The sequence below is a fragment of the Mytilus edulis genome, chromosome 5 (assembly GCF_963676685.1).
Source record: "Mytilus edulis chromosome 5, xbMytEdul2.2, whole genome shotgun sequence".
NCBI lineage: Eukaryota > Metazoa > Mollusca > Bivalvia > Mytilida > Mytilidae > Mytilus > Mytilus edulis.
Window position 1 is genome coordinate 73777264 of NC_092348.1, and position 14458 is coordinate 73791721.

The window sequence follows — 14458 nt, forward strand, 5'->3', positions numbered from 1 at the left end:
GTTTGTGACCATATCCTTTCCGGAACGACCTGTTTGGAGAAATAAAATTTGTGGAATTCATCATTCAATGAGAATGCATAGTAAATTAAAAATTAAGATAACTTAGCTGATTTACTACTCTTTAAAAGTTTGGTAGCCTATTGCAAATCTTTAATGATCTTTAATGTCACATCTTTACCTTTGATAGACCGATTTACATTTTTTCCTAGATCAACGAAAACAATCAAATGAACAAAACCAAAATTAGAAAACTCTTATACATGAAATCTGTTTAAAAATAAGGATATAATTTATGGTAAGATTGTCAATGAGACAACTTTCGACCAGAGTTCAAATGAAGTGAATGTATGCAATTAAAAACGACATACATAAAAACAATAGACACAAAGTACCGCTATAAGAGCACTCCGATTTATTGAAACCTATTTAAAAGTTCTGGTCACTTTTCAAAGTCGTAGATTCGATATTTGTAGACCGACTGAGCAGGGTGATATCGAGGCACATAAAAGTGTGATAAACTCTAAATATCCAACAATTCACCATCTTTTCAACTTGGGACAGATCCCCCAAACGTCGCTTTGCATATTAAAATTACTGAAATTAAAAATTAAATTTACAATGATGTCCAGAGTTCAAGAACATTCATTTTCAACGTCTTTGTCTGGTAATAAAGGTTCATCTGAGTATTTTGTCTTTAAGATAAGTTGTCTCATTGACAATCACTTCACATCTCCAAATTTCTTACGCGTTATGGTACAGGGCATTTGGAACTTCGGACTAGAACAATACACTAATACAAGGTTATAATTAATAAAAATATTACAGGATGAGTGTCAAAACTTAAATTGCGACTAGATACAGAGAAAAAACGGCTTGTACTACTATAGTTTTTATACCTGAAATTATCTTTAGAAATATTCTTGGCATTTTTACACCATTGGTGGACAACTCTTGATTAGCAATAACACCAAATGTCAACAATCTCACATTTATGTCCGCCATTAAATTTTGTAATCTTTGGACATCCCTTCCAGCTGAAGTGTTAGGATCTGGAACCAAATTCGGTCCTGTCGAAATAGCATTATTACTTTAGAACACGAGATATTGACACTTAATTTATTTTTGAAAAAAATCAGTATACAAACCTGCTATTCTCTGTTGTAAGAAACAGGAGTAATACGGTGAATTTGCTCTTTAATTTAGGGACGATAGTTTTTTTTCACTGAACCCCACCCCCTCTTAACTTATTTTGGGAAATATTGATTGACCCATATGGATATATGTAAAAATCAATGTCGGACAACCAAATCTTGCTGCAGTTCAACCCCCCCCCCCCCCCCCCCCCCCCCCCCGCCCCAAACTATTTGAATTAAGTTTTTTTTTTTTTATCTTACATTGATCTTTTGATGTCGTCCCTTAAGCCCCAGTCCCACTAGACCACGATCGCACCACGCTCACCGCGATCTAAAATAAAGTTAGATCGTGGTGAGGTCGCGGTATGAGCGGCATGAAAATGTAAATTTTCGTTGCTTTCACGATGCTACTACGTCCTCTCTACGCTTCTACAAAGATCCCGCGACGACGATTATACCCCGTTCTCATCGCGCTTATTCTGCGACCTCACTACGCTTATCAAGATCTTTCTACACTCTTCACGTTCTCACTACGACCATACCACGAATTATCCGATTGCAACACGATCTTGCTGCGATTATAACACGTTCTTGCCACGATTATACTACGTTCATAGCGCGATCTTACTACGTTCTCAGCAATAACGTCAACATCGTGTTCCATATCAATACAGTTCAATTCCTTCTATTTCTGATTAAATCGTAGATTTCTCGGAAACGATACAGTCATGCCACCAAAATCTACCAGAACACGTGGGCATGGTGGTAGGAGTTGATGTAAAGGCAGAGGGAGCAAAGTAACGAATCCTGATCAAGCAGAGATGTCGGACCGACCAATCCAACCTAAATTACAACTATTGCTGGTCCATAAAGCTCAATGACGATATTTTAGTGAACGGTAGCAGAGATGACATAGATGTATCAATATATATAGGAAGATGTTGTATGAGTGCCAATGAGACAACTCTCCATCCAAGTAACAATTTATAAAAGTAAACCATTATAGGCCAAGGTACGGCCTTCAACACAGAGCCTTTGCCCACAGCACGCTATAAAGGACCCAAAATATTACTAATGTTAAACCATTTAAACGGGAAAACCAACGGTCTAATCTATATAAAAACGAGAAGCAGCTGCATGGTTGAGCCATTAGAGCAAATGGATAATTACATTCAAACAAACAAAAATTAGGGAGCTTTTTTATGTGAAAATGACAATGCGAATGATGGTCGTAGTGTGAACGTAGTCAGGTCGTAAGAAGAGCGTGATGAGGACGGCAAGGGTGTGCTAGAGTCGTAAGTATGGTCGTGAACAGCGTGGTATAGTCGTAGTGGATGCGTAGTTGGGTAGCAGTGAGAACGTGATGGTCGTAGTGAGGTCGTGATAACGTCGATGTGCGATCGTAGCGCAGTCTCTCCGAATAGAATCACGCTTTCGCTACTCTCTCGCTACGATTGTACAGCGACCTTTGCGATCTTACTACGATCTTAGTGCGCTCTCACTACGCTTCTACTACGACCTGATTTCGCCACGTCCGCACCACGATTGTTTTGAACATGTTCAAAGTTGGCCACGCTCTTCACGATCTTGAAGACCTCACCACGACCGTGACACGACCTTACTGCGATCTACACGATCGCACTACGATCATCAAAATTTGCATTTTTTTCACAGATTGTAGTGCGATCGTGGCCTAGTGGGACTGGGGTATTAGATGATGTTGTTTTTCATGTATTAATGACAAGTAATTGTCTTTAGATGCATGTGTTGTCCAAATCCAAGATAATTAACCTGTTGTTCAGTGCATGGTTGTCGTTTGTTGTAGTTGTTTGTAATAAGTGTTTCTCGTTTCTTTTTTATATAGATTATCTAGACCATTTTTGGTTGTACACAGATATTTTTGGGACCCTCAATATCTGCTGCTCGGTGTGAGTCAATGCTCCGTATTGAAGGCCGAATATTATATAATTTGACCTATAATGGTTGATTTTTACAAATTGTGACTTTGATGGAGAGTTGTCTCATTGGCATTCATACCACTTCTTCTTATAATTATATAAGATTTCCGATATCCTACACGTCTGTAATACTGTGAAAAGACATTGTTCTGGGCCAAATTATTTTGCTGCTGTAGATCAAATTTAAAAACAAATTGATTTGTACCTATATTATAGTCTAATCCTTTTCTTGTTCAAATTGTTTTGTAGATGTTTTTTCAGATGTTCAAATTAAAAATTTCCTGTAAAAACTGGAAGATGGTCTGGAATACCAAAAAATGCGCGAATTTGTCATCTCTGTGGAAATGGTATAGGAGATGAATTTAATTATCTTTTCAAATGTCAAAAACAGGAAATAAAACTGCTAATAAATAAATATATACCACAATATTATACTGCAAATCCAACGGAGTACAAATTGATCCAGCTTTTAACATTCTGTCATGTAGAACTTTATAAAAACTTAGCAATATTTTTAAAAATACTTACACGATACTTATGATTTATGTTTGTCTTTTTAGTTGAATATTATGGTAATGTGTTAATTGACATTTTGCTATATGTTACCATGCATGCATGCATTATTCTGTTTAGTGTAAATATATTGAGCATAAACATGTGTATACTTGTATATATGATGTCCTCTTGTACGGTCCCTCTTGTACACCTATGTGTCTGAGGTTTAATAATAAAGTATTGTCTATATTGTCTATTGAAAAGGAGGCCTAGATAAAATCTCAGCTGTACTTGTAAGTATAAATATGTATTCTCATTGTTTGACCTTATGATGTAATGAATCTAACAAATAAACTATGTATTTTTCATTTCAGGACTGTATGTGTTTTGTTCATTGTTAAAGGATTTGCGATCAACACTTGTTTGATTGAGAGTTGTCTCAGTCTTGTCATGTATCCCCATCTTCTTAGTTCTATAATGACTATTTTTTTTCATTCTAATTCTTACCTGATTTTACTTCTTTATCAATATACTGAATTATTTTGTCTGACTCTACGATAACTTTCTCCCCGTCTTTTAAAACAGGGACTAGCCCATCAGAGTTTATTCTCATGTAGTCAGGACTGTTCTGTTCACCAGTATGGAGGTTAACGAGCTTACGGTTAAATCTGCATTCTTTTTCAAAAAGTGCCAGTAGTACCTGTAGAACCATAAGTACATAAGCATATAGGTATAATCATATACAAATACAATAAAAACAGGATTAATAAACTTTTATATTGGATACCCCGTCTTTTAATTTTAGATGTGTCGGTTGCATCATAAAATATAAACCCAACTCTGTCAGGGATATCGCAACATGTTGCATATACATAGTATAGTGGTTCCAAAGCAAGGTCGCATAGGACGTGCAATCCAAACCTCAGTAAAATTTACAGTGATGACACGTTCAGTCGATAAATCCAAAGCCTATAGTATGTAGAAAAAAAGGAAAAATTTAAAAATATTTACCGCTAGATGTTAAGGAAAGCAACATTTACTTACTCTTTGTAACATAAGAAGCAAAATTTGCGGCATTTTCCGAAGGGTTGAGGGATTTTAAAATCTTATAGATTTATGTTAATTTGCCGTTACAGTCGCTTGCAAATGCATGTCTTTCACACTTTTTAACACAGTGATAGGAATTTCAAAATATGTACACTAGTTTTTGCACTTGCACACACCCTTAACCTTATTGATCGGTGATAACAAAAATCTGTCTTTAACAATTTAAAAACTAGAAGCTCTAAAGAGCCTGTGTCGCTCACCTTGAAATATGTGTATATTAAAGGAAGCAGATGGATTCATGACAAAATTGTGTTTTGGTGATGGTGATGTGTTTGTACATATTACTTTACTGAACATTCTTGCTGCTTAAAATTATCTCTATCTATAATGAACTTGGCCCATTAGTTTCAGTGGAAAATGTTAGTAAAAATTTACAAATTTTATGAAAATTGTTAAAAATTGACTATAAAGAACAATAACTCCTAAGGGGGTTAATTGACCATTTCGGACTTGCTGACTTATTTGTAAATCTTACTTTGCTGAACATTATTGTTGTTTACAGTTTATCTCTATCAATAATAATATTCAAGATAATGACCAAAAACAGCAAAATTTCCTTAAAACTAACAATTCAGATCAGCAACCCAACAACGGGTTGTCCGATTCATCTAAAAATTTCAAAGCAGATAAATGTTGACCTGATAAATAATTTTACCCCATGTCAGATTTGCTCTAAATGCTTTGGGTTTTGAGTTATAAGCCAAAAACTGCATTTTACCCCATGTTCTATTTTTAGCCATGGCGGCCATCTTGGTTTGATGGCCAGGTCACCGGACACATTTTTCAAACTACTAACCCAAAGGATGATTGTGGCCAAGTTTGGATTAATTTGGCCCAGTAGTTTCAGAGGAGAAGATTTTTGTAAAAGATTACTAAGATTTACGAAAAATGGTTAAAAATTGACTATAAAGGGTAATAACTCCTAAAGGGGTCAACTGACCATTTCAGTCATGTTGACTTATTTGTAAATCTTACTTTGGTGAACATTATTGCTGTTTATAGTTTATCTCTATCTATAATAATATTCAAGATAATAACCAAAAAGAGCAAAATTTCCTTAAAATTATTAATTCAGGGCCAGCAACCCAACAACGGGTTGTCTGATTCATCTTAAAATTTCAGGGCAGATAGATCTTGAACTGATAAACAATTTTACCCCATGTCAGATTTGCTCTAAATGCTTTGGTTTTTGAGTTATAAGCCAAAAACTGCATTTTACCCCTATGTTCTATTTTTAGCCATGGTGGCCATTTTGGATGGTTGGCCGGGTCACCGGACACATTTTTTAAACTAAATACCCCAATGATGATTGTGGCCACGTTTGGTTTAATTTGGCCCAGTAGTTTCAGAGGAGAAGATTTTTGTAAAAGTTAACGACGACGACGGACGACGGACTACGACGGACGACGACGGACGCCGGACGCCAAGTGATGAGAAAAGCTCACTTGGCCTTTTAGGCCAGGTGAGCTAATGAACTCTCGTTTACTTTTCTACATTGGTTAGAGGTATAGGGGGAGGGTTGAGATCTCACAAACATGTTTAACCCCGCCGCATTTTTGCGCCTGTCCCAAGTCATCAGCCTCTGGCCTTTGTTAGTCTTGTATTATTTTAATTTTAGTTTCTTGTGTACAATTTGGAAATTAGTACGGCGTTCATTATCACTGGACTAGTATATATTTGTTTAGGGGCCAGCTGAAGGACGCCTCCGGGTGCGGGAATTTCTCGCTACATTGAAGACCTGTTGGTGACCCTCTGCTGTTGTTTTTTATTTGGTCGGGTTGTTGTCTCTTTGACACATTCCCCATTTCCATTCTCAATTTTATTTTATCTTGTGATTGTCAACATATTCAGATTTAGATATACACAAGTTTAAGGGGGAATCAGGAAGGTATTAACGTGTTTTGGTTTTAAATCACCCATTGTTGGTTAGAAATAAGATAGATTTACCTTTTGTGAGCAAAATGATGAATAATAATAATAGAGTGTGAAGCGACTGGTCGACATCTTTTAAAATTGTCCTTTGGAAGGTTGTCAAGTTCATATAAAATGTCGGCTATCTTTTATATAAATATAGATTTTTTTCGCGGTCGGACACATTTGTGGTAGTAAAAGGTATGTTGGGTAAGATAACAAAATAAATAGGAATATCATAGACAATTGGATAAACAATGTGACAGACGTAACGTTATAGTCCTGTCGAGCTTACATTCCAACCGTTTTGCTAGGGTAAATAATTTAAGTTAATTTGTTTTGTTTTATTTTGTGTTGTGTTTGTTGGTTTTAATCTTTGAAAACGAAGATTAGTTGGTTAAAATTTGTATTTAGCATATTATGACCATGGACTAAACTTGCTACAGTTATATACAACATCTTCACAAAAGTATAATAAAAACATTTTACCGCACAGTGCTATGAATGAGTCAACTGGCTTTTTTCAGTAATGGATTCAAAACAAAACTTAACTGTTTCAAAATTTCAACCCTGGTATTTATGCTGAGTTTATTTAATATGAATTTTGAAAACAAACTAACATAACTATGCAAGTTTTATGCTTTCATATTTTGGTATTCCACCCTTCTGAACTTGAACTTTACACCACAATCTAAACTAGAACTTTACACCACAATATGAACTAGAACTTTGCACCACAACCTGAACTAGAACTTTACATCACAATCTGAACTAGAACTTTACACCACAATCTGAACTAGAACTTTACACCACTCACTGGACTTCGCGATGAGAAAGAGTTTTCCACATTATAATATAGTGTGCCGGACATTGAGGAAACTAATGATTTTTTCTATATCTCTGTATTTTGGACGCCTGCTTTACTAGTTCCCATTTATAATGGGTTTTTATACTGATGATTTTATTTAATAGCATTTCAACCAAGCGATGCAATGTAATTCACTTATCTAAATTTCGTACGTGAAAATACTATGGCATTTTATTTGTTTTAATTGCTATTAAACAATGGTTTTGGCTATCGTGAAGAGCAGAATTTTGTATATTTTTAACTGTGTTACCGATTGCATGTGACTAACCGAAAGTCGGTTATAGGGTTTACTTTTTTGTCGTTGGAACTTTTATGTATATTTTGCATCTTTTAATCCATTCAGTGCACCGACAATAACGTCTGTGACGACGTCGGCGACTTCAATTGTTACTAACGCGACCGTGGCTTCGAAAATTTATTTCCAGTTATAACGATGTAGCTTTGTTAGTATGGCAAGTGATAACCGGAATCAATCTGAATACATAATAAGTTTGCTGAGAGAAAATGATCGACTTCTGAAGGAGAATTCATTTTTGAAAAACTATTTGGTAACGGTGAAAAATAACGCAACTTTGAAAACTGCAAATGTTCTCAATGCTGTTTTGACTTGGACCGATGACAGCCTCTGTAGAAAGTTTGAAGGCAAGTACATTTGTATATTTATACCATTTAACTTATACACATCGACGTTCCAAACTGATAATAACAATTAACAAAATTGAAATAACATAAAAACGGGTTTTTTTTATATCCTAAATAAATAAGTTTTTGCAAACTTTAAAAAAGTCGAATAAACACAATTGACAAAATTATAAAAAAAAAAAGTTTGTTTAAACATATGTTTCACTTCAAGTGTAAATATGTGGTATTATATACAAATGATATGAAGTTTAACAATGAAATGTCATATATTTTCATCCTCATGTTTAAGCAGAATGGGTTAGCTGTGTGTCGTGGATTTTAAATAAGTGATTGATTGGATCATAAATAATAACGATCAGTGGCCAATGCTACATGCAAAATTCAGTATGAGAAGTTAAAACCTGTCGTGAATATTACTCTGGTTCTATACTAATACGTCTGCGAATTAAGACTGTTCTGTATAGTATACGAAGTCATCCAATTCTTTTCCTTTTTCCCGGTTACGAGTCGAAGAGTAATTGACTTGGTCGCATCTCAAACAGACAGGAGGCCACTCAACTGGATAGTATTTACAATAGAGTAATTAGCGTAATTTCAACTATATATACACTGGTTATCCTACTGTCTGGTCGAGAGGTGTCTGGGTCCAGGAGATGTTATTCACTTTGACCCTGAAGTCCTATAATGATCCGGACTCCACTACAGATTCGAGAAGTTTGTTCCTCTGAGAGGGTTGAGTGAATCTCTCTGGTTGTTCTTGTGAAGAATGAGTGGAAGTAGACATCCCTCTTCACTCTAGATTGAAAATTTTGCAAATTTAGTTGATTGGAGCGCTCTTGTGTCAGCTTTTTAAAACAACCTGATTTTGCATTGCTGAATTGTCAACGTCAGCCCTAGTTTCGTCGCTATTTAATTATTAATATGCCGGTTTGAGTAAAACCCTGAAAAACAGAATCATTTGATTGTATTATAGTTCATGTTTTACCAGAAGTATACATGCCGTCCTTGTAATGGAGTTCTATAACTGTGGATTTCTTTATTTTTGTGGATACCAATTTTCGAAGATTGTGGAAAACTTACACTGTGACAGTCGTGGATATTTAATTTCGTGGTCTGCATACAACCAATGGCAAATTTGTATATCGTTGAACACTAATTTGTGGTTCACCTGAGTCGAATCCACATTATTTTCAGTATTACATATTATATTTGTTCATTTTAGATGCATTTTCAAGATTTGGTCAAGGAACAAAAGAAACTTGCTGCACATCTTCTCGAAGTTATTACGAACAAAGTTCAGCTCCCGGTGCAGCAATAACAGGCACAGTTTCCTATCAAAATGAACCAACATCACAACAAAGTCAATATATCAATCAACTCAAAGCACCCGTTCAAAATCAAACGGTTAAACCGCAATCGCCATTTCGTCCACAGCAACAAAATGCGTCTGCTGATCCTCGAAACCGACCACAATTTCAAGCTGATTCACAATTTGGTTCGGCAGAAAATACATTTAGACCCATTTCGCCAGCTAGACAAGAACAGACAAATTTGATAAACACTTCAACAGGGTATCAAACAGCGGAATCATTCCCTCAGCAGCAATATTATAATACAGTGAATCAGTTAGGTCATCAGTCAGTTGATGATACCGATGCTATATTTTTACCGCAGCAACAAAATCTGCAACCAAGGGCTTCTTCAATGCCAACTAAACTACTCTCTCCACGTATAGATCCGAATGTTAGACAAAGATCTCCAATAGCACAAGGAATTCCAGTAGCTGAACCATTAGTTCCTACAATGTCAAGAAGACAGTCACCCTCGGGACAAAGATCCCCTATGCCACAAGGCGTACCCTCATTTGGCGGCAATAATACGCTGAATCAGCAATCTTATAACAGAGAGCCAGCTATTAGAAATGACCAATATATACAGATTGACCAGTCATCAATAAATCCGCGTGTTCAAATAACCGTACCATCCCCAAATATATCAGCAGTCAACCAAAACGAGGAATGGAATAGTTTGATATATCAACCACCAGAAATGATATCAAACTATCAGGGAATGAAAGCAGAACAAACCGGTTTCAGTAATCAGAGATCTGGAAGCGAAGGTTATGGCAGTCACATTGTAACCGAGGCTGCTGATTCTATCCGTAGTGATGGAAGGACTAGACTCGGAGAACCAGTGGCTGCATCAACACCAATCAAAGGCGGGAGGAGTACACAGTATGAATATCAAGGTATAATTCTCCGTTGAAAATTTGGAAGCACAACTATATAAGATTTACCGAATACCCAGCAGTTGTTGGTTTTAAGAGTAACAATATAAACGCGGTTCCTAAAATAAGCATGGGGATGTTTTTCTCATTTGTTTTCATTTTTAAGTCCGGATATCACCCCAAATCCATATACACAAGCCACAACATAAATGGTAACTTATGAAAATTCCTATTATGTTATTGAATATAAATGGAGATTCTTAAAACGAAGAAAATCAATAAAAGCGCCGTTACCTTGGCCTTTTTCATGACTCAGTGTGGTAACTTTTGTTTTTTCATGTACGTGGTTACTTAAAATTTGCGTTTTTCATGTCGGTGGTTACTTCGATTTTTCCAAGTCCGTTGTTATTTTGCTATATTTTTCAGGTACATGGTTACTTTGCTTTATCAATGTACTTTTGGCTTCTCATTTGCTGATTATTTTGCTATTTTGCTTTTTTCTTGTCCATGTTTTTTTTATGTACATGGTTACTTTGTATTTTGCATGTATTTAACTTTGCGTTTTTAAGTCATGTGCGTGGTTACTTTGTTTTTATGTGCGTGATTATTTTGCTTTTTTCAAGTGCGTGCGGTGATTTTGTTTTGTGGATTCGTACCTCTATAGTTTTTCTATGTGTCAGTGCTTTATTCACTAATGGATTTGAACATGAAAATGGTAAAATTTTCGTAAGGTCTAAGATTTTCCTGATATTTTGTAAGATTAACCATACGCTGAAGACGTTGCTGCACGAATACTGGTCTTTATTGTTCGTAAAATATGCAATAATCCAACAGTATAATATCAGTTCAAGTAATGTATAGAATGCACACTTATTAATAGTTTTAAGAGTCAATAACATAATACTTTTTGTTTATAGATAATACCCTTCAGAGCATGAATTCACCACAAAAAACACAAAAGCCGAGTCCTCAAACAGGTGGGTACAAAATATAATAAAACTGAAAGAAAAAAGAAAAAAGAAAAAAAATATTTGCAATCAAATTTTCAAAGGGCCATTTACAAAAATAAAACTTCTGGTAGATAAGATTGTGTGGAAGTGTATTAAGAGAGTTAAAAAAAATGCATAACTGTAAATCGAAAGGAACATAATAAGCATGTAACTTATATAATCCTAAGAGTTTTAAACACTCCAAAAATCGTAGGTTCCATTATTTTCATATAATGTATCACAAAAGTAAATATAAGTTCTTGAATTGTGGTAATGGGACTATATTTTCGTTACTGTCTCTGTAGTATAGTTATCTGATTGGCAATCCTACCACATCTTATTTTTATATGGTTATATACACGGAATAATAAGTGGTAGAACACAATATAAAGAAGCCGAGATGAATTCATATTTTTTCATGCGTAGTTTAGGTAACCAATACAAGTAACAGTGTAACAACCTTCAAATACTTAGATATAGCCTAAAGCTGAGATATGGTAATGATATTACTGTCTACTATTTGACTCAATGTTGATAATTGTAAACATGTATTAATTGAACGTACAAATTTGAATGAGTGAATGCAAAACAGTCTTTAGTGATTCTAAAGTCACCAAACGAAGTACGAAAATATTAAGACTACAGAAAATCTCTTCCGAGGGTTCCGAAAATTGGACAAGCATATTAGAACATTGCGAAGTTGAACTAGATATTTTTAGTACTTGGTTAACTCGGAAAGTCATCGTTTTAAAGATCGATCGCATGTCCGTGCGTTTTACCGTCCGTAAAATATCAATTCGCACCAACTGAATATTTCTTCTGTTTATCTTTTATTTTAATATTTATGATATTTTTGTTTTATAAAATCTGCAGTGCACTCCAAGTATTTGTTTAAGTTCCTTGGAATGTTTTTTTTCTATTCGACAATGACTCTTTGATCATACTTCTTGTAACCTTACAATTATACGTCGTTCTCGTCTCACCCCTATTATATTTATTTCATGTTTTTGCCTTAGGTCGAATTCGTCTTTTAACGGATTTTTTTTTCTTAATCTGTTTTAAAAGGAAAGTCCATGTTGTAGATCCCTTAATAAATATTTGTTATTGTCTAATTATATTTGGGCAAGACACACAGAAATTAATAAGAAATCGTTGCATTGACTTTTTTCAGGCGTTTCCGTGTTGCACAGGCCAGTAGACCAGGTCATTGGCCTGAAACCAGCTTACACGGACCAACATCGTCAAAGAGTTTTAAGAATCCGACCGAACAAACGTATTATTGGAGAAGTAGCATTCCAGTTGGACAGAAGGATTTTGGAGTATGTTTTTACATGGAAGTATACACCAGAAAGTTCCGATGACAAAAGGCGTCGTTTCTATGGTTACACTATAAGCAATATGGGTGCTATGATACGAAAGGAAGCTACTGATAGAAGCGGACAATTCAATCCTAAAAAGGAATTAGAGATGCGGTACCGATTTGATTACGTAATCAAGGCACTATCTAAGTACGGCTATATTTTAGAAAGACATGCTATCTTATCACAAGATTTGGTCAATCGCTATGGACTTTTAAGTGGACCACCAGACCGCAAGACAGCACGCGACATCGGATTGGATGACCCAGTTATTCTTCGCGTTCTTCTGAGCCAGATGATAAAAGATGACAATCTCCTACAGGAGGCACTGATTTTACTAGATTGTCTCTGTTTGTTGGCGCATGAAGACAAGAGAACTATATTTCTGTATTGATATTTTATTCCAGTATTTAATAAATATAATAAAAAAACCTTCATCGTCTTTGTACGTGAATCAGTAAGTGAATGATAGCCAAAACAGTTATCTTGTTATTCATATTTTACACATTCTTTTTATAAATGTTTACATTAAATAGTTCTCAAACATTTGCATGTAAACAATAAACCGGCGAGTGAAATTTTGTTTTTTGTTTTTATTCTTTTTTATTCTAAAACATAGTCTCTTTGCATTTATTTATCCCAATACTTATCTTATCCATATGATATACCAATAGCAGCTAGTAGTAGTTTATATGTACTAATATAAAATGAGGAGACTATATGGTTGCAAGAGGGCAGCATACGTAAACTACTGTTATATTATATACCTCACAGTATAATAATTTTATTGAATAAATCTATTAGGCATTAAAAGATCGTGTGTGGTGTTAATTAATTCGATTATTTTCGTCTAAATCGACAGGACCGTTGAATAACATCGACAACTTCAACAGTACGCCAATGAGTCCTCAAGTTTTGATAAAAAAAGCATGGGTAAAAGATTTTTTTCCAGGACCATGTCTTATCAGATTACATGATTAGTTTTACTCTAACTAGTAGACAACTCTTCCAATTATCCGCACTGACTTCAAAGTTAAAGCAAAACATGCACTCTCTGTTGCATGATTGAGCTTTAATCATGTCATATTGCTGTCCCACAGATTAAACAACGGTTCACTACCGACTAAAAGATTGTTGTGAGTAAAACATTAGTTTGTGTGAACATAGCACAGGCACTTGTCTCAGAATTTTTTCCCCCTATATACCTTAGTATAACACGTTAAGGTATATAGGAGAGAAAAATTATGAGACAAGTGCATGTGGAACATAGATATGGTTTTAAAAGTTTTTACTTTCGGTTTAAAATTGACGACGTGATTATTCACAAGATATTAACCATTTACGTGTTCCGCCATCGTTGGTTGTAAATTAACAGTATACGAACGGTCTAGATCTTTGCTTAAACTTGTAAATTATAAGACAGGTTTGCAATAAATGTGTAAGAACATTTGTTTGGATAAAGAAAAATACGCAATTTGTTGAATTATAGAGACTGTTTTAACAAATATCAAGTCTTTTATTTTCATTTTTGGACCAAATTTTCAACTTAGTCATTTAATGAGAGATAACTCAAAAAGTAAAACTTTCAAAAAGAAATGTAAAATAAATTTTCGTATTTTATACTTGTAGCAAGAAAACAAGTTCGGTAACACAATGATTTCTTGTATATAGGCCATCTTGAATGATTACAATACATGTTGCGGTCTTCTCGATTTATTTGGTTAAAACAATTACATCCAAATATTAAAGCCTCCTCAGTTTACATTTTCA

The 14458-nt window shown here is 34.9% G+C and overlaps 2 protein-coding genes across 2 annotated transcripts; one reads left to right on the forward strand and one right to left on the reverse strand.

Moving 5' to 3' along the window:
* On the reverse strand, positions 1 to 6774 carry LOC139524441 (ganglioside-induced differentiation-associated protein 1-like; the record flags this gene model as incomplete). Its single annotated transcript, XM_071319213.1, is given in 4 exon segments — positions 1 to 29; positions 897 to 1067; positions 4094 to 4286; positions 6641 to 6774. Coding segments are annotated over 4 exon segments (450 nt in total), but the record flags the coding sequence as incomplete, so codon positions are not given.
* A 1166-nt stretch (positions 6775 to 7940) lies between these two features.
* Positions 7941 to 13123, forward strand: LOC139524442 (uncharacterized; the record flags this gene model as incomplete). Its single annotated transcript, XM_071319214.1, is given in 4 exon segments — positions 7941 to 8114; positions 9337 to 10362; positions 11259 to 11318; positions 12502 to 13123. Coding segments are annotated over 4 exon segments (1841 nt in total), but the record flags the coding sequence as incomplete, so codon positions are not given.
* Between the last annotated feature and the right edge of the window lie 1335 nt (positions 13124 to 14458).